Source organism: Larus michahellis, chromosome 1, assembly GCF_964199755.1.
Source record: "Larus michahellis chromosome 1, bLarMic1.1, whole genome shotgun sequence".
In the NCBI taxonomy this organism is placed as follows: Eukaryota; Metazoa; Chordata; class Aves; order Charadriiformes; family Laridae; genus Larus; species Larus michahellis.
Genome location: NC_133896.1, coordinates 97,632,664 through 97,658,008, shown reverse-complemented (window position 1 = coordinate 97,658,008; position 25,345 = coordinate 97,632,664). Strand labels below are relative to the sequence as shown.

The following is a 25,345-nucleotide window of genomic DNA, read 5'->3' as shown; positions in this document are numbered from 1 at the left end:
AGCTGGCCCCAAGACGTTATTTGCTATTTACGTAATAGTAAAGCTTTGTACAGACCCTGCTAAACAGGCTTTGTCTGCCGCTGGCAGGCAGGGATGCCTAGAAGAGAAATGTTGCCTCTTGTATCAGGCTTCTTCAGTGGGTGACTGTTTGCTTTCCTTAACAGATTGCTAATAGAAGGTGGTGGGTGGTGTTGTCTTTCTTATTTATTTTATGTAGGACGTCATGACAGATGGTTATTTTGAATGTTGTCCACAGCTGTAGAAACTGCTTGCTTTCTAAACCAAGTTGACTAGGAGGGAGGCATGGGAGCTGATGAGACACGGGATAGTCTGCAAACGAGGAAAACCGATCAGAGTACCAGTGGGCTGTTTTCTGTCATCTCTCTCCCGAGCAGCAGGCAGAGAAGGATTTTGCAGACAGGGTTGGGAGATATGTTTTCAGTATCTGGATCTTTAGGGCTTGGGAGGTGGTATCACCATTTACAAGGAGAATGAATGGTCATCAGGTGGGACAAAGATGAATATGTGACTGCTGCACTGGTCAGGAGGGTGGCTGTTAAAATCTCAAACAGTACAGGCGGTGAAACCTTGAAATTTTATCGATGGTTCAGTGGATTTGGTTCTTATATGGAGAAGAAGTGAAAGCAAGTAGAGCTTATGCATACTGGAGAGAATACCATCTGATAAAGGCTAGACCAGTAGGTAAAGTCTTCAGATCACAGTAAATTTCCTTAAAGTATTTATTTATTTATGGCTTTGCTGAAAAAAAAATTCAACCAGCTGTGTTTAAAAATATAACAGTAACGAGATACTTAAAAAAGGAGTTAATCTTTCCCTCTCTTTGACGTGCTGCAGAACACCAGCTGTAGCACAGGCGAGCCCTGGGGAATCAAAATGGCATAGCCCTGCAGCCAGCAAGCCAAAGTCACACCTTGGGAAGCCAAACCCCAGAGGGAAGCACCAGCCTGCAGCAGGTCACAGGGATGCTGGAGGGGTGACCCTTTGGCCATCCTCCCAGGGCAGCAGGTTCAGCCTACCAAGCTCTTCAGGGCTCCCCAAATATCCCGCAGCCCCTCAGCCAGTCGCCCTAAGGGCAGCAAGACCCAATTTTGTCTGTGCTGCTGGGAAGCCTTGAACTGTCTCTGACACCCTTAATGGGGAAATGCTGGAATGAGGAGGAGGGGAAACCAAGGGCTTTTGTACTGAGGGAACAAAAAACATCCTCTACATGTCCGTGGGTTCAGCTGTTACAGACTCTCCAAATTGGACTGGGTTTTTTGTTTTGCTATTAAATGCTTCTTTAGTCAATGTGATTTTTTTTTTATTTTTTTTTTTTTTGGCTGGAGGGTGTCTCTTTGGGAGACAAAGCCAGTTTGGGGCTCTTCATTTGGCCCATTGAGCTTATCCACAGACCATATACAAGCCCTCTCCTCCGGGCTGGATTTCCTCTAAGATTCCCTATGGCTTTGCAATGGCCAAGCCTTCCTGTTTGGTAGCGAAGTTGGAAAGGCCAGCAAGGACAGGCCAGCTGTGTCGTGTCCTCCAGCCCTCTGCCAACGGGGGCTCAGTGCAGGGTTGGGGAGCACTGAGAGGGCTACAGCTATGAGTGGTGAAAAATGTATGTGGTGATTGGCAGGAAACTGTTTGAGGAAGAAGATGCCTCTTCTGATGATGGTGGGGTGGCACGTGGTAGACTAGAAAGGTAAAGCAAGTTAGGTTTGGTCCTAGGTGGAGGTTTGTGTGGAGAAGTCTTGTTTCGTCTGGGCCTACTGGTTTCAGCTTCAAGATGACATACCGCAAGAGAAAAATCTTTCCCCACTGTTTCCTTTGTCCACCACTGGTAGCTAATCAAGATTCAGTTTTAATGACTTCCCTCTACTCTCTCTGCTTCCTCTCCCCCTGCCCCACACATGCCTCTTTTTTTTTTATATTTTTTTTTAATGCATTTCTTTTTGGCAGAAGTTGAAACGCAAGAAGCATTTGGACAAAGATGAAACCAGTGGAGGAGCATGTTGGGCAGTGCAGTGCTTTGTTCTGAGTTCAGGGGGAGAAGAGGGGGAAGCGAGGGGGGTGGGATGTCATTTCCCAGATGGGGACCCTGCCAAAGATGTTCTTGCTTCAGAAAGCAAAGAACAATTTTTGAGGTTATACCAGGTTTAACCCTTTGTTATCCCACTTCTGCTGTGCAGGGAAACCCCCCTAGTCCTGGTGCCAAACTGGGGCCATGTTGTGTTACGTGGCCCAGGTGACATGAATCCAAATTCTGCTGTTGTGACTAAATGCTAACGACAGTCAGAGGTTCTTGTTGCTGGAAACCATAAAGAGTGCATGAGAAATCTGTGTTTGTCTGTGAGCGTCCAGAACCAGCATGGTTGCTGTTTGAAAAACAAAATCAGCGTTTTCCTCACAGGGGGTTGGGACCGCTGTGCTGTTTCCTGCCCTGCCCAGAAGCACCTGGTGGGATCCGGGATGCTGCTGAACTCTGCTTCAGCTGTTCCCATCAGGGGGCAAGGAATACTTTGGCCTTGTAATGTGGAAGATGCTTGGGAAACACCTTGTCCTCTGGCCAAAGGAGCCCTGCACTGCTGAGACCGGGGCAGCAGCGAGCCCTGCCCCCAGATAGCTCGTGGATGTGCTGGGAACTGCTGGGAGGTTGCAGTGCTGGTTCCTCCTTTCTGTTTTGAGCCAGTCTCCTGTGCGAGAAAATTGTGATGTTGGAGGGTATGGGGGGTGGAAAACCTCTGTAGGCATGTACCACTATATTTGTGTCTGCCTTGGGCCGTAAATACTGCACAGTGCATAGGCCACTGATTTAATTGCCCCAGTGCTGTTGCACAGTAGCAAACTGAGGGTGTGAAGATACAGGAGGGGATAAGAGAAGGGAAAATAAAAGCAGCTCTGTCTCTTCATTAACATATTTTCCGGGTCATAAATACTTGGAGCACTTGTGTCAGGACTCCAGAGGAGGTCATGTACCTCCTGATTAAAAAAACCCCAAGGGTTTGGGTGTGTGGTGCTGGGCTGTTTGTTGGTATGGAGATCCAGCCTCTTCAATCTGGATGGGGTTCTACTGGAAAGACCACCCTTTTTTTCTCAGAGCTGGAGGGGACCTGTGCTGTATGCATAAATTCCCTTTGTGTAAACCCAGGCGGAGTCACTGTTCACCACAACTAAACCTGCAAACCCTTTCTTCATGAAGACCAGCAGTCTCTCTGGCCCTCTCACAGTCCCTTTTGTCCAGAACGGGAGGTAGCAACTTCCCTAATTCCCCTGTGATCCTCTTGAACATGAACACAGTCTTCAGCTCCAAAGAAGGTGTCAGTAACTTTGGGCCGGAGACCACAAACTTCCTCTTCCCAGCAGCTTTGGCTGCAGCGTGTTGAATTTTTGGTGGCTTGCACATAGTGCAGCTGGCCCCAGATGTGCCAAGGAGTAGTCACAGCAGCACCACTGTGAGTGCAGGGGTGGCCAGTGACTAATAGAGAAATGATGCATATCATGCAGGCCTTGAAACATGCCCCGTGTCTTGCACGCTTCTTTCTAGACAGCCAAAAGAGGCCTGATCTGTAGGAAATGAATATAACACCACTCTGGTGTCACCCATCGGGATGAGGTGGGGGAGAATAGGGGTATGCAGACAGAAGATGTGTGTGCATGATCACCTGTGATGGGTTTCAGCTTTATTTTTCAACATGTGCAATCTTGAATATTTTCCCATGGAGGTCAGTAGACCTGGTTGGAAATTTCTTGTGCAAAACTTACTGCACAGTATGCCTGAACTTGCATATTTTTCATCGCTTTTCTTGGACCCCTTAAGTCACCCGCATATGCCTTTCAGCAGTCTTGCGAACCATAGGTGGGAAGCACTGACTGATGGATAGGCACTTGGGTGGGGAGCAGAAGACCAATGTTTACCTCCCTTGCTCCACTGCTGACTCTGTGTGGCTAAAAGAAACTGCCATTGCCTCTTAAAGGTTCCTTTTCCTCCTGCCCATTGGCTTTAGCCAACTTAAATAAAAAGCATGGAGAGTGGTCGTGGCCTTTGTGCAGCCTTGTAGCCTTGCTCAGTGCCACCGAGCACCCCTGGTTTCAGGGCTGAGGTCGGCCGACCTGCCTTTAGATCTGTGGTGTTGTTGGCCTTGGTCTCCGGCTCCCTGTAAGCGTGGTAAATACCACCACAGGCTTCTAGGTACAGCGAGACTGAAAATAAATGTGTGAAATGTGTCAAGGCCAGGTTGGATGGGCTTTGAGCGACCTAGTCAGTGGAAGGTGTCCCTGCCCGGGGCAGGGCGGGCGGGGGGGTTGAAACTAGATGATCTTTAAGGTCCCTTCCAGATCTCACCATTCTATGATTATGATTGTATGATACCAGTAGCTGTTGAGTATCACTTCTTGTCTTGGAGAACTCCCTTCAGCCTGGAGTTTGGCTTCATTTCACTTGTCCAGGTGGTTGCATGTGTACGCGTGTGCTGCAGGAAAGTGTCCATTGAACCCACGCAGACTGCTGTGCCCACACCTACCCAGGTGTGCAAATCCTGTACTGAATGAAAATATTTGGAAGGTGTGAATTGCTCCTTGTTCATCTAACCTGGTGGTGGGTCTTCCTTTCAGCCCCTTGGCTTCACTAGTGCCTGCTGATGGGCTCGATCGTGGGGCATTTGGAAACGGTGCCACATGGACTCCGGTGTTTCTCCTTCTCTGTTTGCTTAGTTCTTGGCAGCTGCATGTTTGAATGTTTGCTTGACAAACAGTTTCCCTGGAGTCTGTGATTACAGAAAGTTTAGTCTGACAAACCTCACTGAATTATCCTGTTCTCTGTTGTCAATAATCTCTTGGTTGCTGTCTCCCTTAACCGCAATATTTTGTGTGTGGTGCAAATGCATTTTTTTTTTCCACCCTTGTTGTAATCAGCCTGCCCCTCCCTGCTTGGTTCAGTTACTGAGGCTGTATCCCTGGGATGCTGACATCTGTATTTTACTAATCCAGAAATCCTGAGGCTACCAGGAAGCAGTACAGATAATAAGACTGCATACCTGTCTAGCACCTTTCATCTGAGAATCTGAAATTGTCTGACTCATCTTACTGCTTGTACCAGCTGGGATTTGCTTTTCCTGTTTTTGCAACCTGGGAAGCTGAGACACGCGGTAGGGGGATATTTTGTCCAATAGATGAAGAAGCGATTGCAGAAATGTGGTGTCATAACCTCCACAACTATGAGTTTCTATCTCTCTTTGTCGTGCAATACCTAATTTGTGCCCAAAAGGATAGAGATCTGAGCGATTGGTTGGTTTCGAGCAACACTTTATTTGCAGCGATCCACAGCTTTTTTTTTTTTTGGCACCCTGATAAATTCCACCCAAGAACAAAAAGGCAATTGCAAGATTTCTCCAAGGTAAGTTACCTTCCTTGTCTGTGATCAGGTGTCCATAATGTGGGTCACGGGAAGGGCGATAGCCAAATCTTGTCTCTTGTTGTCAGTTTGGTGGTTTGGAGCGATGCTGAGGGACAAGTGTTAACCGCGGGCCCAGAGGGGGGAAGGATCTCGCTGTGTGTTTCAGGAGTGGTAACGAGACTGGTGGAAACATGTCTGCAGGTGGTTGGGTGGTCAGCCTGGACCGTTAATCTGTCCTGCTGCTGGCCTGTTTTGGATGAGGTCCAAGACCAGGTAGGAGACACTGCTGCTTTTCTTACCGCCTCCAAACACAGCTGAGGACCTTCCAAGCTAACCTAGGCTGGGTTATGGTTTTGGGTGGGAACCACAAGTAAACCACGTCAAATCGCTGGATTCGACCCCAAACCAGGCAAAGCGCATGAGCTTCTGTTTCGTTTCGTTTCGCTTGGGGATGACTGGGAGAAGAGGGAGATGGAGGAAAACCCGCGTGGATGCGGCATTGATGTAAGGCCATAGGTGATCCATTCCTAAAGCCCGCAAGTGCCGTTCCCACAGCTAGACCAGGACGGTGAGGGCAGAATAATACCCAAGCTGATGTCCCCTGGGAGCTTGGATGTAAAAGGAGGGATATTTTGTCTGAAACCCTTCCAGACAGGGACAGTTGAGAGGGAAGAGAAGAAATTTAAAAAAAAAAAAAAAAAAAAAAAAGATGACGAGGATGCGTGCCCCCGATGTATGCAACCTCAGCTGAGGTGATGGGGAAGCTGGGTCAGCATTTCCCGGTGCTTCGGGGCACTGGAGCATAGTGTGCATGGGGGATAAGAAACCCTCAGGAAGAGAGGGGGAGAATTGTAAGCCCCAGGAGGTAAAAGTGTATTTATTTTTCACGTGTTCCATCAGAACACACTAATTCTGCCTGGAAGGGAGGGCAAGTGCGTGCAAAACCAATCCGGCTCGCTAGGAAAGGGGTGCGGGAGCGTGATGCCAAATGGCTCGGGAAATGTTGCTTTAGACCCCTCTTTCCCCTGGGCATCCGTGCAGGGCACCAGACTAGCACCCCTATGTGCTGACCCTCCTGTGGCCGTGTGCCAGGGCTTCGTAAAGCGCCCCCAGCTCCCCTCTCTGCCCCCCTTCTTCCCCCCTTCTCCCATGTGCTTTTATTCCTTTCGCAAACAGCGTGTGCCAAATCCAACTTCACAGCTGGCTCTGCTCCACGTGTTTGTTTTCTATGCCTGCGCGGCGCTCGCCAGCTCTGCTTGCGCCGAGGTGGAGGCGGCGGGGGGAGAGGGAGCAAGGGTAGTTGGGGAGGGAAACGGGAGCAGGCTGCTGCTTTCCAAGCCCTTATTTGTTTAAAGCTTAAGCCTGTTTGAGTGAGCCTTTTTGGAGTTGAGGGGTAAGTGGCAGGGGTGGGATGCGGGGGAATGGAGAAAGTAAACTGTGCGTCAAGGAAAGCAAACTTTGCAGCTGGAATTGCTGCTGGTGCTTATTGTGTGAAGGGCCCGGGGAGGTGCCTCCGGCTGTGTGCTCGCGCTCGCTCTCTCGACACCGGTGCAAGCGTAAACGGGCACGGGCAAACAGCAGGGAGCCAGCGATGGGTCTGTGCTGTGTGCGGGCAGTGCTGCCCGGCGGGCATTGCCACTGTGGTCGCATGAAACTCTGGTGCAGGTGCTGGCCACGGCTCTCACCAGCGTGTCCTGATGGCCAGCCGGGGTGCAGGCAGGTAAGCCTTCCTTCCCAGGCTCTGGGGCAGCAGCGTGGTGCCGCTGTGGCGCGTTTCCCATCTTTTTGTCCTGGAGCATCCCCTTGCAGAGACAGAGAAACCAGGTGCTGGGCCCTGCCCATCTCTGCCGGGTGATGCGAGGTCTTACTCCATCTCCTGCCTGCGTTTGGGTCACTGTTCTCAACCCGGACATCATTTTCAGAGAGGCGTGCTTATTGCTGGGATGATAAATGGGGCAAATGACGTGCAGACATAATATTTAAGAAAAAAAACCTAAGAGATGGCAACAGTCTCTTCTTTACCTCTGAGCCAGGGGAAATCTGTAACCCATCCCAAGACCCTGCTGTGAGTGTGTCCCCCATCATTTTTCATCTCCAGGTGGGCCCCGTGGGATTTTGGGGCAGCACGGCGGCTGCTGGTCACAGCACGAATGAGGGCTGTGGCTCAGCCTGTCTGGGTGCTGGCACTCTGCACCGAGCCCCTGCACCCCACCTAGGCATTTGGCACCAGCCGGAGCATTTTCTATGGGCAGTCATTTCTGTCCCTTTGTTTTGCTGGCCTCGAGCTTCCTCTTGTGTTTTTTGGAGTAGTGACATGTCTTCCAGGGGAAATTTGTCCCAGCAGAGAGTCCTAGAGTCTTTTGACCTGCTCCCGCAACCAAAATGATTATTGTTAGTGAAAAGCATTTAAGTGACAGCTATGGAGAGTAAAAACTCCCATTTATTCCCCAATTTATAAAAGAGAGAAAATAACCCCAACTTTTAAATACCATCTTCAAAGGACAAGAAAAAATGGGCTTGTGCTCTTTTGCATCCCAACAACAAGGCATTGCTGAAAGGAGTGCAAACTAGAAGGCAGTTTCTCTTTATGGTGGTGATGGGGATGTCTCTAAAGCCAGCCATCTGGGGATTAAACTTTGTATTGACGTTACTGGCGAGTACTTTGTCCTGTCTCTTTTGTATGCTCTTCTGGATTTTGATGTCAACTGTGTTAAACTAGCCTCACGCTTGTTAATGCGGTTTCTGGGCCTGCTCCCATTGAAGTCATGGCAAAGATCAGGGTGATTTTGGAGACAGCAGAATCAAGTCCTCTGTTAGGATCTTCTGGATGTGCTGTTTTAGCACGTATTTCTGCTGTGCCGCTGGCTTGTATTTTATATCAGCATGGTCAATTTTTTACTGCAACTGTTATAGGTGCCCCTGCTCCTCAAATACACACTGGAAGAAGGCTCGAAAGCTAGGAAAGCTACCCAAGTCTTTGCTCTGCTCCAATAGGGAAATTTCCCCGTTGCAACTTCCCCCAAGGAGGGCTTAACAGTGTCACCCCCAGTTTCTGTGGGCTTTTCTGGTTTGGGTTTTTTTTTTTTGTTTATGTGTTTGTTTCACTCTATTGTTGTTCCTAATTGGACATGGACAAGATTTTTCTATTGTTCCTAGACAAAGATGACTTTTAAAAATTATTTTTTAATTGGTACTTGAAGGTAGTCTCATATTTAAGCGTATAAAGAAGCGGGCTGCTCTCAAAAAGCATCCATAGCTGCTGTCTTTCTGGCTTGTGATCCACTCTGTGAACAAGAGCTTTTGAGACCTGGTTTGGAGGTGGCCGTAGCTGACAGACACACTGAAATGCTCCCTGCTCCCCGGGCACTCCTGTGGTGCTTCATGCAGATGCTGACTGGTGGTGTTTGTCTGGTGTACAACTCCTCTGTGCTTTGGTTTATATTGTATGGATTCTGCTTTCAGAGAGAGGAGTGTTTCATCTGGTGGTTACCAGCATGAATGGACGCTGTGATATTTATTGTCTGCCCTGTTGCAAGCCTGACCCATCACAAGACAGAGACAATAAAAGGGAGATCGGTCTCTTCAGGGCAGCTCAGTGTCACACCTTTGCTGTGATTTGTGGTCCTCCTTCCCTGGGGCCTGTTACTAACCGCTGGGCCAGCTGCAGAGAGGCCCTAGGGTGATATTAGGTAGCGTAGAATGCAGCATTTATAGTGTTGCTGCTGCATCAATGGTGAAATACTTGTTTTGGTCAACGTGGTGGTGTCCTGTGGTTGGGGAGTGAGGGCTGGCTGTGTGTATGTGCTCGCCGAGAGCTGCTGGGGGAAGCAATGCAGAGCTCAGCGAAAACAGCTTTGAAGGAGAGCATCCTTCTCTTCCCCGTGGAAAAATGTTGTTTCACTGGGACCAGAGCACACTATGGAAGCACATCTGTTGATTAAACTTTTGTGTTGGGAGCAGGATGGAGTTTCTGGTGAGAGCAGGCGTCGTTTTCCTGCTATCATGAGTAACCCACGTTTCAACAAAGTGGGAGAGTGGCAGCTGGGAAGGGAGAGATTTGCTTGAGATGTGGCAGTCCCAGGGGACAGCCCTTCCTCTGAGGAAGACAGGGCAAGGGCTTGAGCCTGGGCACATGAGCAGCAGGTGAGCCATGGCATTGCCTGCTCTGTGCCTCCCCAGCCCCTGGAGCAGTGGGGACAAATGCAGTGTAAGGAAATAAGCCAGAATCCCAGCTCCTCCATTTCACCTTCTTTCTTGACCCCCCTCATCTCAATTTAATTTTCCTGCCTTTTCTGTTCTGCCACCTTTATTCCCCGCTTCCCTTTGACATCTCGCAGAGCTTTTGCCCAGCATCACTTTCCCAGCATCTGCCTCTTCTCTGACCTCTCCCTAACCCAAGAGGCAATTAGAGCCTCAACCTCAGACTTCAAGTTTTGGGTTGGTTTTTTTTTTTTTTGTTTGTAAAGGATGAGAAGGGAAAAACAAAAACAGTGCCCTGACTAATGTAAACTAGCCACAGGCGCATCTGTGCCTGGGCGATGATGGCTCCTGGTGGGAACTGCCCATCCCTCCCAGCGCTCTCCTTGGCTGCAGTTGCTGACAAGGAGGGGAACAACCTGACACTGGGCTCACGTTGGTGTGGGATTCGGTGTGGTGGAGCCCAGACCAGAGTCAGCAGCATCGCCTGGTGCTTGCTGCCCATCCTGCAGGTCGCACAGCGTCAGCCCCCAGCAGAGCCATCCACTGGGCTTTCCTCCCCCAGGAGCGTGCTTTGCCCCTCTGTGCAAATAGGAAAAGGTGTAGATGCTAGATAAATTTTGTTGTCGCCTGTATCAGACAGCCTAAAGGGAGTAACTTTTCTGGCCAGTGGTGTGAAGTCTCTAGGACATGGGGTAGTTTTTGCTCTGTGCTTAGTAGGGCCTCTGTCTGTAGCTCTGACTGCATTGATGCTGATCCCTGGCTTTAGTTGTGATGCGAATGATAAAGCGGGCATTGTCTTCACATGGCAAGAGATAGGATGCTTGAGGTGACGGGCAAGTAATACAGTGCAGTAAATCCCCTGCTTCTACGACTGAAGGTGTTTTCACATCGCCCTTGTGTCAATGGGTGACCCCTTTCCTGCTGCCTCCTCTGCAGTGCTTCTCACCACAAAAATGCAATGTTGTCCCATTGCAAAGCCCCAGATAAGTCAGGGTTTATTGCTACATTGTGAGCTGAGTTTGTAGCAGGCATGGGGAAACAGAAAACGCTCCAGAGTAGGTAATTATCTCCATAAGTGTGTGGCTATATCGATGTAGTTTTCCAAGGGGATCCTGACCCTTTCTCACGGCACCAACTTTGGCATAAGGGTAAGTTGAGCTGCAACCCTGTGTACACTTGGTCGGGGTCTCACCAGTCCTTGATACCAGCAGTTCTGCTGATTCCTGACGTTTGACATTCAGTCCCCCAACATGCCTGACCTGCACTCTTCTGTAAGCACTGGAGATGTGCGCTCACTTTGGGAGTCCTCAGCTCTTTAAATTACGACATTAGCCGGGAGGTTGGAGAGTCCACAGGTGGATCAAGGATGAGAAGGATGGGGAGTGTGGAGGAAAAGTTGGTCTAAAGCTATGATAGCTTTCCCAGGTTGGAGGCTGAGCCTTGATTAAGGCTTTCAACCGGAGAGGTGTCCTATCCTGGCCTCAGGGGCATCCCTGGTGACTGCTGCAGGGCCGCTTTCCCCCCTCACGCGCTTGGGAGAAGGAGCCAGCGAGCAGCCAGCAGCTCCAGACTTGTTGCAGCAACAACATCTGTTTCCTAGGTGCACTTTGTTTCTGAAGAGGCTGCGCAGCACGCTCCATCTGTGCCCTTCTCTTTTATTTTTTTTCTTCTCTCTTTCCCCCCCCCCCCCTTTTTTGTCACTTGTGCCGCATTCGGCAGCCGAGGATGGAGGCACTTAGGGGAGGCGAGCGCTTCCCTGGGAGGACCCTGCGCCAGCCTCCGTGCCAGCGCTGGCGGTGGGGCTCTTTCCACCCGAAGCAGCATTGTCAGCATCTTGACAGCTGGCCGGCTGCATGCTTATTAGTTGCTCCTTTCCTCTTGCCCTCCACCTCTCCTTCGCCTCCATAACCACCTCCACCCTCTCCCTTCCCCCTTCGGGCTCCTGCCCCGCCGGCCGGCCGGCCCTTCGGGGAGCCCCCAGCCTCTCCAGATTAGAGCTCTCCAGGGACTTGGTCCTTTTGAAAGGAAGAAAAGGGAGGGGAGAGAGTCGGGGGCAGGGGGTGGGGGGGAAGGAGCGGGGAGAAGGAGGGGAGGAAAAAAATTTATTAAAAAAAAAAAAAAAAAAAGGAGAGAGAGAAAAGAAAGAGGGGGAACAGAAGAATGAAAACAGACCCAAGGGGCAATAGTCCCTCGAGCCATTTCACTGCATTACAATGAATATGGACTCTATTAAGCTCCGTTCTGCCTGTTAGTGTTTCCCAGGGCAACACAGCTCCCATATGGCAAGCATGCAGCAGATTAGGGTAGGCCTCCGGGCTTCATTGAGGGCCCGAGGCTTGACTGGCAGTTGAACCCCATCCTTGCCCCCCCCTCCTCACACTTGACACTGCCTGTGTTTATCTAAAGCAAAAAGGGCCGGGGTGGGAGAAGGGGGCATTTGGGGGGTTATTGTCCCGGGCAATGGGAGAGGGCAGGGAGAGGGATTGGGGGGGTGATGAGGGAGGGAGGTGGGATGGAGGAGAAAGGGGGTGGGGGGGCGCAGCCCCTCATACATATTCAGGAGGGGTCTTGAATGGGCAGAGGAGAAATAAAGCAGATGGAATTCATGTTAAAGAACAGCCACAATCGCCCTCCAAAAACAAGGAGAGAAAAGCGGGCAGCCTTAAAGGAGCGTAGGGAGCAGCGTTTATCCAATTAGCAGGGTTGTCAAATTGAATTTACTCAGAATGGAGGGGGAAGCCGGGGGGGGGAAGGAGGGAAATTAAGTGTCTAGGGCATGGGGGGAGCACGATATTGAAGAAAGGACGCGGGTTTTCTTTCTTTCTTACACTTTAGCCTTGTCTTTTCAAGGGCTGGAGCTGTTTTCGGGTGCGCCAAGGGGCAGCGAAAGCCGGCGTGCATACTCTGTTTTAGCACAGGGCTCCTCTCCTGGTAGCTGTGGAAAAAGGGAGGCATATCCCAAGGGGCAAGGCCATCCTCGCATCCCTGGCCCACCGGCAGCAGGGCTGTCTCAGGCCAGTGGGTCCAGTCACCCTGGGACCACCGTGCCACAGGCATGTCCCGAGGCAAGCCGCAAGCACTGCGGTGACACTGTGGCCAGCATGAGGGTGGCATTTCCTTCTTCAGTCAGCCTTACGCTTGCTGGCTGATGAAATGCCAACATGAAGGGGTTTGCTGGCGCTTGGCGAAGTCAGCCTGGAAAGTGGCACTCATTTCAGAGGAACGGTTGGATGGAGATGTGCCAGAGAACACAGGCGCTGGGTCTTCAGGGGGTGCGACCAAAAGTCAGACAGGCGATGGGAAGGCTTTGCGTCCTGTTGCTAATTCAAAGCCAGCATGCCCGGTCTCCTCCCTGGCGATATCACAGGCAGTTGTGGAAAGGAGTTGCCTAGGGCAGTAGCTTTGTCTTGAGGAAAACGGGACGAAAAAAAAAGTCACAAAGATCACTGCATGATTTGTTTGGCTTGTTGCTGGTTCGGTTTGCAGGAGCATTTTTGTTCAAGGAAAAAGAGTTGTTTTACCTGCGAGTTTAGTTTATTTTTTTTAGAGAGGTGTCTGTTGCCACTGAATTGCTCAGGACTTGCTTGGAGAAAATCTGTGGTTCTTTTTTAGGGTCACACAGTGCCCAAGCACAATTTGTAGTTTACAGGTAAACTCGCTAATCTGCATGGTGCCATGCCAGGTTTTGCTCTGGATATTTTCCTTATCCCAACTATGAGCATGAATTTATCCCAGGCTTTCTCTGTGGTGGCTTCTTGATGGACACACTGAGCTCACAAGTAGCCAGTAAGAGAGTCTTTTTCGCCTAAGCACTTTAAAAAAGGGAAGGGGGGGGACGACACACTCCTCACACAGTTAATCAAGGGCTATGTTAACAGAGCTAATGCACTCGGAAGTCAGGAGCTTTCAGTGCTATAGAGGGAATCAGGCAAGCCTTTATCCCTGTTTGCATGTACACTGTGCTACCTCCTTGACTTTAAACACGGCAGTGTAACGTTGGATGCTGCCTCCCTCTGCCCCGTCATGACACCACCCGCTTCCCATTTGGGATCCTGCCTCTCCATACAGCATCTGCACCCCCATCCCCTTCAGATAGCCATGCTGTTATGTGGGAGAAGGAGCGTGTCTCCTGCTGCAAACCTCTCCTTTCCCAAACCCTTTCAGAGTGAGCAAATATAACTTAGTGGTGTGAAGTTAATACTTGGAGTGGGGATGGGTGTTGGTAGAGGGTAATCTTGTCCTCTGGGGTGTTTTTGTTTGGTGATTTTGGAGAAGCAGTCGTCTTCAGAGGTGTCCAGATTGCCATACGTGCCCAGAATCACGTGGGGACTTTGCAGTTGACCTGCTCAGGTGGGTCGCCTCGACGGGGTTGGTTTTTTTTCAGCTATAAGATTATACAGTTGTGTGGGGTTTTTTTCAGATGGGACTTCAAAGATCTGGGATCCAAGAACAACATGCCTGATGGGGTGAAGGTCCCAGTCAGAGAGCTTTTGGTTTCCATCCCTGCTGTTACTTTATTATATAACCTTGGGCCAGGTTGCTTTCCTCTTCTAGCCCTCAGGTTCTCTCTGTTGTAAAGCAAAGGGGTACTGTGACTCTTTCCTCTTTTACATTTTGGTTTTCACTGCTTTAATCTCTACAGAACAACAACAAAAAATACTGTCTTGTATTAAAAAGTAATGATTACAAGTAAAATTGGCACGCTGTGCTGTGTAAGACGTTGCTTTTTCTGAAGAACTTAAGTCTCAATGTATAAAACAGAGAACTGGGAGTATCATTGTCCCTACTTGACCCGTCGGAAATGGAGACCAGCTGCAATGAATTCTCCAGAGTCACCCAGGGTGTCCCCAGCTGGTAGCTGGACCTGAGTTTCTGCAGCCTTTGCCTTAGTGCAAAGCAGCCCCTTCCCCTTCCTACTATTCCTCCATGGCACAAAGGAGGGGCCGGGGGTCCGGTCGCCTGCCACAACGCCAAACTGCCCTTGTGTGCACTGACACACTTGCTTTCTGGTGGATAACAGCATGGACGCATCTGACCTGAGCCATTCTGCCTCTGCTTTTCCCCCCCGCCTGCCCGTGGAGCTGGGTTGTGTGGTGCGGGGATAGTGCCCCGGAGCCGGGGCAGAGGCTGGTTCGTATTTGGGAGCCTTGTAAATCACAGGCAGCATGGCAGTAACAAGGGCTGCTTGGCTGGCCCTTGTTAAGCAGGAGGGGGCTTGGGCCTGTGAGCAGCATTTCCTCAGTAAAACCTTCAGTTTCTAATCAGCAAACACCTCTCCCGCTGTCTGCATTTAATTCAGATCCCTTTTTCCTTTCCAGCTTTATCACACACACCCCCACATGCGCACGCCTCTCTTCTCTTTTATATCTTCACCTCTGGTTTTTCTTTCTTGCTCAGCTCCCTTTGCCGTGCCCTCCATCACCGCGGCACAGCTGGGGCTGTGCGGCACGGGGGCCGCAGTGGGCTTAGGTGTGTGGCGGGAAGCTGAGCCGACAGATTTTACACCCCCACCACCCCCTATATCTGATCAAGCTCTCGTTAATTTTGTTCTCCTAATGGCCCCTCCTTTGATTTACTGGGCTGTCTGAAAGGGACTTAGAACCTTCACTCCACTGACAGGAAATTGTTATTTTAACCTGGCAGGAAAGAATTAAAAATAAATAAACAAATATTTTTTTGTTTTCCCTTCCCCCCTTGAAGCTCTTTAAGTGACTTTAACTCTTTCTTTTCCCAAATAGCAATTAAGCGGGAGCTGTTGAGGCTGGTGGAGGCTGCAGAAGTGCTGGCAACCAGGGCTATCTCGTAGCATACCTGCCTTGGGGAGAGGAGGCATCAGAGCAAGATGCCATCATGCAGCAGCCCTGCGGCTCCCAGCATGTTCGCCTGCCCAGGACCGCTGCCTCTGGGAAGGCAACTGGAGCACCTGGGGACGCCTCTGCTCCCCACCTCCGCTGCCTCTCCTGCTGCTTTGGCGGCGCTTGAAGGGACGCCGGGCAGATAGAAAGCTGCCTGATTAATAAAGTTCCTTGCTTTGCACTACTGCAGGCTGCTTAAGGGCAGCATTTTCAAAAGAGGTCAGCTCCCATTTAAGCATCGAAATAAGTTGGTTGCCTATTCAGGAGAGCTCAGCATGTCAAGAACTGAATGCTTTTGAAAATCTGGCTTCAATTGTGGAAGCTGAGAATTTCGAAATCTGGCCCTGGATCCTAATAGTTCTTTTGGAATTGATGTTTTCATTCATTTTCCTCATTATTTTTATGCTGGCCATTTACTTTTTGTACTTCACTCAGCTGTGAAAGAAATGGCCACATGTCCCTATTTAGAGCTCATATTCTGCCTGGAGGTTTGGGGAGGTACCATACACTTGTTGCAACACACCTTCTCTCCTCAGTCTCTGCTCAATACTCTTCAATCTGCCCGATGCCGTGGCCAAATTTTTTGATCTCCCCTTTTTTCTCTCCCCACCTATTACCCTTCATCTTTTTACAGGCTTGGGGGCAGCCAGTTCAGTTGTCGTACCGATGTGCCTGGGTGGTCCTAGCTCACGAAGGGTCCATTACACATTTCTGCGCCTTTGGCTTTGCCCTTCTGGCCAGAGGCTCCGCACGACGCAGAGCTGCAGGGAGGTCTGGTTGGGAACATCTTTGCCTACCCCCTCCCCCAGCATGGGCTCCAAGAAGCAACTCTTTTCTGTCCAACATTTTTCCATACTGCTGCCAAACCCATCCAGATAGGGGGAATGAGTCAGCTTTGTTCTGTAGGCTTCCAACACTGAGGAACAAGACGTTAAGTCCTACCCCAAAATGTTTCTTCTATGTTGGTGGAAGGCTTTCTATCCCCAGCAACCCTGACGGTGTGAGGTCCAAACAAAACCCAGGTTTTAAGCCTGAACTAACTCAAGGTCTTTTCTAGATGAGTGTAATGAGGGGTCTGGAGAACAAGTCCTTTGAGGAGAGGCTGAGGGAACTGGGCATGTTTAGTTTGGAGAAGAGGAGGCTGAGGGGAGACCTCATTGCCTTCTACAACTACCTGAAAGGAAACTGTAGAGAGGCAGGGGTTGGCCTCTTCTCCCAAGGGAATAACGACAGGACCAGAGGAAATGGTATGAAGCTGCGGCAAGGGAGATTTAGATTAGATATTAGGAAGAATTACTTTACTGAAAGAGTGGTCAGGCACTGGAACAACCTGCCCAGGGAGGTGGTGGAGTCACCATCCCTGGAGGTATTTAAGAAACGTGTAGACATGGCTCTTCAGGGCATGCTCTAGTGCCCAAGATTATTGGTTTGTGGTGGGGTGTTGTGTGTGGGGTTGTGGGTGTGGAGTTTAGTTGGTGGGTGCTTTTTTTTTTGTGTGTTTTTTTTATGTGGTTGGACTCGATGATCTCAAAGGTCCCTTCCAACCACTAAGATTCTGTGATTCTGTAATAAGTGTCGCATCAGTGGTGTCAACAGTGCATGTTCTGGTGCAGACAGAACTCGGTCACTTTTATGGCCATGGTCAGCGGTGTTTGCCCTAGATAACAGCAACAGATTTTTGCCCTGGATTGTGGCATAACGAAGGGCATTTTTGTGGCTGTCTCACATGGAGAAACAAAATTGGGTATCATCTCAGATGCTCTCCAGGCTGATAGCAAAAGGATCTCATACAACTGTATGTGCTGGTTGATGGGGGAAACTCTTCAAAGACAAATTGTTGGGACTCTGTTCCCTCTTTTGGGGAGGAGAGCGATACCAGGAAGGATGAAGTGTGTGGGAGGGGGATGTTGCTGTCTTGTCACTTTGACACTGGAGGTTACCCACAGAGGACTTCCACACGTAACAAGGCTGTGGGCTGCAGTAGCTGGAATATGAGTCTAGCTGATCTTTCTGGGTTCCTTCAGGGTATACCTAGCCCGATGGTCGAGCTCTGTCCATTTTCCTGGCCACCCAGAAGCCAAGCTTGACCTAATTTACCCTACCTGTCGGTGGGGTTTGTTATCTTGGGCTTATGGCCACACTAACGATGGCTGGGTAACTCCTGGGAAACAGCTGTCTTGCCTTGAGCCTGCTGGGCAGGCTGGCCAAGTGAGCTCACATCGGCCTGTAAAGGTGCTCTTTGTGGCATTAGCAAAGCTCCAGCTGCAGGTCACTTCACTTGGCGTTGCTTCCTTTTGAAGTTGCCAGCTCACAAGTGGCTTTTCTTTTTCGTGTCTCCTCTCAATTTTATACAAACGTCTCCTCTGTGACTACTCCCCCAGTCAATGCTTTTGGGGTGGGGGGGGGGGGCAGAATGGGGACAGCTTATGAGGCTCTCAGAGGGACAGCCCTATTTGCAGAGATTCCTGCTGTCGCGATGTGGACCTCAGTGTGGCCAGCCGTGGACTTTGACCCTGCGCTGTGCTCTTGCACCTTTGCTGTCACCAGAGGCCAAGCAAAGTCATTTGAGAGTAGCTTGGTGAGATTTCCCCAAATGCTGTGGTTCATTGCTAGCAGGAATCAGCCTTGCCTCGAACGACTTACTGAGCATCTCATGGGAGTCTGTGTCAGTGTGTACTTCATGAGTTAGGGGGTTTAATTTTGGAGGTTATTCTTGAAGGGGCTTGTCCCCTCTGTTTGACTGAGTTGTGTTTGGAAAAGGGCAAGCTTAAGCAGGTGATGGCTGGATCAGTGACCATGGTGGAACTAGGAAATACTGCTCTGCAGAGGCCAGGTACTCTTGAGGATGGTGGTTGCGGTTAATTGTGCGTCTGCGGGGGGAGCAGGCAATATAACAGCTGCTTGAGCTGGCTGTTGGTTTGGTCTTGGGCTTCTCCCCTGCCAATGTGGACATGTCACAGGAGCAATTCTGAAACGCCTTTGAGACTTGAGGGTCATCGTCTTAGTGCTGCAGCTGGAGGGAGCTCAAAGTCCTGTAGCTGCATTACGATGTCCATAGAGGGAATCCTCTTCTTGACTTCAGCCCTTTGCCCTTGGTTGAAGCTGAATTCAGCCTGACATCCAAGGTGTCTCTTGGTGCAGCCACTTAGATCTTTAATCTCTCTGACCTGGCTTGTTTGCTTTAGCGTTCATTCATGACAGTCTCTCCGAAACAGCTGCTGCAGTGTGCAGCTCTTCACAGTGATGTGGGCTGTGAGGGGTGGCCTTTGGCTTCTAGTTTTTTGGAGATTGCCGATGCTTTCAAATGTGAACCTCGTGGTTTGTCCAGGCAGGGTAGTTCAACTCAAAATAAGCAGCGTATTTCAGGCAGAAGAGTTAATCTGAAATTGGGTCTCGTAGTTTGGAGTAAAAGTGTGTTATACCAAATTAGTGTAATCCGCCCTCAGCATACTGCACTGAATTTAAACAAATTTAGAACTGGGCATTTCTTTTCTCTTGAAAAAGGGTTCCCTCTGCTTCAGAAAAATACCATGCAGAAATGCCCTGAAAAATTTTACATCTCCTAAGGAGTCCCATCTGGATTGAAACATAGGTATGCCCAGTAGCAACATGGCCAGTGTCTCAGGAAGAGACTGTGAAACTGCAGGATCATCTCTGTTTTCATGTAGCTCAGGAGTTGTACTACGCTTTAATTTTGTGTTCAAGCTGGAATATATTCCAGAGACAGCCAAGAAGTGGCAGCAACACTTAGTGAATATCTCCAGTGACACTTTGTTGGAAATGTTTGTGTTTTGCTCCTGAAAATTGCCTGGTGTGCATTGCTGACACAGTACAGGCGTTCACTGCGCCGAATCTGAAACGGGGAGGCAGAGTGAGTATAAGCAACCTGGTCTCACCTCCCACTGGAAGTGCCCCTGCCCATGGCAGGGGGGTGGGAATAGGTGATCTTTAAGGTCCCTTACAACCCAAACCATTCTGTGATTCTGTGTGTCTATATGCACACATGTAGATTTGTACCGATGGCTGAGGATAGTATATCTTGGGAAACTCATGACTGTGCTTGCGGGAGAGGCTGGAAAAGAGAAGTGCTTGCATCAGTGTCTGTAGCCTGCTCAGGCTACTGGCTTGGTGAATCCCTGGGTGTTATAGGTATGTTGGTAGAGAGACCAGAAAGGGCTGGAAAGCAGAGGGAAATCTGAGGATTTCATCCGTCGTGTCTCTTGTCATCCACAGGAATCCGCTGTCGCACCTCCACTGCATCCCCCGAGGCAGCTTATGGGACCTGTCCCTGGGCGCCTCTGCCCCAGGACACACCGCATGGGATGGCAATGACACGTGGAAAGAAGAGACCCATGTCCCCCATTCCTTGCCTCATCCTCGCAGCCGCTAGCTGCTTTGCCAAACTGAGTAAGTTTCTGTTTTTACTTATCTGTTCCATTTTGTTTATGTTTTGCCTTGAGGCTGATTAGCATAGCCATACCTCAAGTGCAAAGTGGTTTTCTCTCTCCGCTGCTTCCTCAGTAGCCTTTTCCAAAGGTCTGGGTTGAAATACTCCTCCAGAGGACAAGGGGATGCAGTCAGAGTTGGACATCTTTGTCCAGAAATGGAGCTGGTGTGCATCTCAAAGCACTAGGATGCATGTGTGGGGAGCTAAGGGGAAGGAAGCGATGGGGAATGCAAAATGTATCAGCACTGCAGGTTTTTTTCTGTCCTTTCTTTTACTGAGTCTCATAGAGCTTCCTTATTCCCATTTTTTCCCTCTGTGCAGGTGAATCTCTGCAGGTCACGGTGCAACCTGCCTCCATTGTCCAAAAACTTGGGGGCCCAGTCAGCCTGGGGTGTGTGGTGGACCCCCCCAGAGTGAATCTCACCTGGAGACTGAATGGGAAGGAGCTGGCTGGATCAGACGAGGTGCTGGGTATCCACATTGAGCGAGGGAAACTCGTCATCACAGCTCTCAACAACCACACCGTGGGGCGATACCAGTGCATTGCTCGCGTGCCCGAAGGAGTCATTGCCAGTGTCCCTGCAGTGGTCACGTTAGCTAGTGAGTAAGCTTAGTCCTCTGCCGTCCCCTGCATTGCTTGGGCAATGAGAGGTTCATCCACGCTCACTTGTTCATGCTGGCATCAAGGGAGGGCTCCTTTGGCTTAGGCCGTTTTGTAGCATTTTTGATCATGGACTGGCTGTCATGTTGTGGCCCAGCCATGACCCAAGCAGTCCTCCTGCATGGCAGGCTGCCAGGTAGATTTTGCAAGACCACAAAAAAAAAAAGAAATACCTGAGCAATGGCGTTCATGCGCCTGGTTGGTTCCCTGCCTGTCGCGTTGCCCCATCTGGTTGTTGACTTCTTCATTGAGGTTACCAAAAAGTACCTGCTGGTGCCTGTGGCCACACCACTGCCTGGGCTGCTGCGGGGCTGTTGTCAGTGCTGCGTCAGTGTGTGCCAAGTTTTGCTGCCTTCCTGACCCACAGAAAGCAAAGTCCCTTGGCCTGCTTGTGCTGTGATGGGGCCTGCACTTTTTTGTGGTGCCCCTGGGTTCATCATAGCCAAAGTACCAGCCCCTGCGCTCGCAGTAAGGAAAAGTTCGCCTGGTTGTGGTAAGGAGGTGCACCTGAGCAGCTGCATTAAGTGGCTGGTGGACCTCCGTGAGCCATTGTGAAGATCCCTTGCCAAAATGCAAGGTGAAGGACGGGGGGAGTGTTAGGAGAATGGTTGCATAGCGATGTTGAAGGCAGAGCCTGGGCTTTGGTCCTCATTTGGTAAGGCCAGTGAAGAAGCTGGCAGGTGGCAGATGCAGGAGAGCAGAGTATCTAAAAGCACTTGTAATGAGGTTTTTGTCTTTAAGGGGCAGGAGGCTGCATTTGTTACCACTGCTGTTGATCCCAGGAGGGTGGGCTCTCCTTTTCCAGGGCTTTGTCCTCTTCCTACGAGGTTGCAGTGGCATGGCAGCAAAGAGCCACCTTGTTTCCGAGCCACGGTGCTGAGCGAGGGACTTTGCTCCTGTCCCTGAGCTTACATGCTCCTCCCTGCTGCCCTCTGGCATTGGCAACAGACCAAGGAGATGTGCGTGCATGTGAGGAGGCATCTTAGAGTGGGGAACTTCTCTTACAGGTGCCTGCTTTTGGCCAGACAGAAAGTGCTGTCTTTGCATGCATCTGAGAAGGAACAGCCCATGCCTGCTTGGAGAAGGCAGGGGTGGGGGGTGGGCTCTGTGTGGACCACCCTTGTTTAGGCAATGTAGAGCCTGATCTTCTCGGTGCAGTTTTGGTGGAGCAAGTGCGTGCAGAGGAGACCGCCGTCCCCTGGCAGTGACAGCCCCCGGGCGTGGAAAGGCCTTCGTCTTCCCAGCACGGGGGAGTCTGGGGCTTGATCTCAAGAAAATGAAGAAGTGAAGATGTTTGTGTAAAGTGGGGGCTGGCTTTGCTTTAAAGCCAAGAGCTATTGGCTTGTCACTGATACATTAATCAGGAGTGAAATATTTAGGCCAGGCTGGGTGGGAGGAGGAGGTGAGGGAAAGCGAGGGGAGAGTTTCTGAGCTCTGAAACCGGGTGGGAGGGGGTTGTCATGGGGCCGAATCTGTCGGGGGATTTGGCATGAGCCCCATGCTGAGATTAAGTTTCGGAGAACACATTCCAGAGCAGAAAGGGGGCTGTGTGCGCTGGTGGCCTGATAGAGGGAAGGAGAGGAGGGGAGAGGTGGATGGGATTACCAAGGGCATGGTTTGCATTTAGGAGAGCAGGGTGTGCACAGCTCCTCAGCCTGATTGATTCCCTCTTAGGCTGATCCCCTGTTCTTTTCTTCCTCTCACACCAACCCACCACCACCAGCTCTGTCTCCTGGGAAAAGTGTGGCTGTTTGACCTATCTGTCTGCTTTGGTCTGGCATCAGTGGTGGCTGGGAGACAGGTCCTAGAGCACCAGAAGGTGTCACCGTGTCCCTCAGGACAAATTTAAGCCACAACTGAGTAGTTCCTCAGGCCTCTCCAGGAGGCAAATCACTTTGAGCTACTGGATTGCAACTGGGGACGGGGGTGCAAAAGAGGGGGACTTGCCCATTGCAGCGGTCCCTGCCATGGCAAAGGCAGTACCGCAGAGGGGAGCTCAGGAGCACCGTTCAGTGGAGCTCACAAAACTGGAGCCAGAGGTTGGTTGAACAAACAACTAAACCATCATGGAGTGCCCCCGTGCTGCACTGCATGGGTCCCCCGTCCTCCAAGGTGGGTGACAGAGGCCGTGTCCCATGTGCCCAGACAGCCTTAGTCAATAGAGGGCCCCCACGTGGGGAAGACTTGGCAGACAACAAGTAAAGAGAAAGAGAGGACAGCCCAGGAAAGATGTGGGGCTGAAGGTGTAGGAGGGAAACCTTCTGGAGGGGTTCTAATAACCAGTTTCATGTTCATGAGCTGGAGGCTGCTTCTTGCAACAGTGGCTTTGCAGTGGTCTGAAATAACAGGGGACACCGATTTGTGGTGGGACTGAGTTTGGAAGCTATTGTAGCAGATGTGCCCTGGGCTGTCACTCCTGTGCCACACGTCCTCTACAGGGCCTTGCTCTGAGCTGGTTTGGTGGGGACCATGGTCCTGGGGATGGAGGGGGAAGCCCCTGGCAGGTTGACATTGCAGTTGATACATCTCTTCCAGATCACCTGCTGGGCTGAAAGAAAATCCTCTGAAAGTCTTAGCTCTATCCAAAAATTATTTTTGGGGGATAGGGGGAGAGTGAAACTAGAATGTGAATGAAAACAGCGGGAGAGTAGTGGTGGAAATATTTTCAAGGTTTAGGTTTATTTTGGAAGAGGACATGGAGTCATTGGAAAAAGTGACTTGGTAGGTTTCGAGGGGTGTAGGTAACATCATCTGGCCAACTTTTAGGCTATTTCCACTCCACCTCCTTTGGAGGAAACACCCTTGAGCACCCCAGGCTGTGCATGCCTGGTCCCTCCGGGCCTCCCGGTGCTTTGCTGATAGTCAGCAAGCAACAGATAACCATCTCTGCTGTGCTGGCAGCCACAGCATAGCCTTGGGACCGATACCTCCTTCTCCCATCTGTGGCACAGCGACGCCAAGTCCATCTCTGCTCTCCCTGTCTCAGAGGGCTGGTTGAAACTAGCATTTAATTCCTCCAGCAGAGATAAAATAACTATTGTATAGCCAAGCGGTGGAGGGAGGGGGGATTTGGAGAAAGGGGAAGATTTCGTAAAGCAACAAAAGGAGCAGTGCTTCAGGCATTTCTTGGGCATTTTTGAGTCCAGTTAGAGCTGACCTGGTGCCCCATGATCCCACACTTGACCTTGGCAGCCTGTGGCAGATTGGTGCAGATAGATACCTGCTGGCCTGCCGTGCTGTGCAAGATCAGCCCCACACGGCCCTGAGGCAGCCCTTCAGCCTGGCAGCAATGGGCTGGAGTCTGGAACAGCTTGAGTGGATGGGGCAGAGTTATTCCTAGTTTTTCAAGCCAGGCCCTAAGCCTTTATATGGCTGAGAGCCGCAAGGAAGAGAAAGCTATTTTCTCTGCCCACTTGAGGTGGCAAATTTGCCATAGCGCCAGAAGCCCTGCTGCAGCCCCTCTCCTGGGTGGAGGAGCTATATCGAGGAGCCCACCCCAGGCAGTGGGCTCTGCTGGGGCCGAATAAATCCACCAGGGATGCGAACACAGCGCTGTGGGCTGGTCCTGCAACAGCAAAAGGCTCAGAAGGTTGAGAGTCCTTGGTGGAGCTTGTGGGGCAGCTGAAGTGTGGGGCTGCAGCAGAGGTGACAAAAGCCACGCAACTCCCAGCATTCGGCTACGGGTGTGGAAAACCAGTGCAGTGAGCACAACAGCAAGCCTGACCTGGGTAGACGTGACATTTAAAAACAAAACAAAGAAGTAGGCGAGGGGCACAGCAAAGGGACTCCATCTGTCCACCTGTATTCCCTGCGGCCAGGGACCAGAGGAGCATGAGGCACCTGTGTCCCAGGGATGCTGTGGGACAAGGGAGGCTTATTGCCGCCGGGGAGGGCAGCCCTCGGCTTTGCGGCAGCACGTGGGGGAAGCCGGGCCTCAGCATTCGGTGCTCGTGGTCAGTGACCCTGTGCCGGGGCCGGACGGGCATCCCCCAGGAATTTGCAGCTGCTTTCTGAAGACAGCCCCATTCATTTTCTTCCGCCTGGGCCTCTCCTCTGACGGCTCCCTGGAGGCCATGGCGGGAGGGAAGGAAAGAGGGAAGGGGGGTGGCTGCTGGTTGGAAAAGCATTTGCTGAGCAGGCACGGGGGGCTCTGTCCCCTGGGAGGCAGAGGAGGGGGAGAGAAAGAAAACACAGGTGGTGTTGCTTGAGCCGGCGGAGTGGTGGCACGAGCGCTGTGCAATGGGCCCCGGGGCGATGTGTGGGAACAGGGCGGGGGTGGGGGATGCCTTTGGGTGTGCGTGAGCAGGGAGGAGGCCAGGGGGCTGCACATGTCCCCTCGGGGCGGGCGGGGGCTGGTGGGGACAGCATCGCTGCCCAGGTGCCTGTGGCACTGACTGGAGAGGGAGCAAGAGCCGTAACCCTGGGCTGCTGTGACAGCCGAGGGGGGATTAGTGGAGAGCGCCTGCCCCCAGGCTGGGGGACCCCCATCCCTGCCCATTCCCCGTCTCGGGATCCCTCCTTCACCCTTCCCTACAGCGGGGAGGACTTTCACCTTGAGGGCCGGCATTTTATTTACTACTGCATCTTCTCTGGAGTTATTTATGGTCTCCCATTCATTTAATCCGGTCTGTCTCGCCTGGCTCGTTGCTTGGCCCCCGGCCCTAGGATTCAGCTGGTTTCCCTCCCCGATGACAGGGGCGCAACTAGCCGCAGGGCTGACCCTCCCCGCACCCCGGCTGGCCACATCGCGCCTCGGACTGGGACACAGATGGACACAAGCGCTGGCCTTT

General features: G+C 51.2%; 1 protein-coding gene across 6 annotated transcripts in view; it reads left to right on the top strand.

Annotated features, from left to right (window-relative positions):
• The window catches only part of BOC (BOC cell adhesion associated, oncogene regulated), a 58,693-nt gene that overhangs the window by 13,156 nt on the left and 20,192 nt on the right, over positions 1-25,345 (top strand). For all 6 annotated transcript variants that reach the window (XM_074594764.1, XM_074594749.1, XM_074594755.1 and 3 more), the window contains 2 exons: positions 19,681-19,854; positions 20,216-20,494. In XM_074594764.1, coding sequence (XP_074450865.1) covers positions 19,770-19,854; positions 20,216-20,494 — 364 coding nt within the window. In that variant the 5' untranslated portion in view covers positions 19,681-19,769. The remainder of the gene's footprint in view (positions 1-19,680; positions 19,855-20,215; positions 20,495-25,345) is intronic.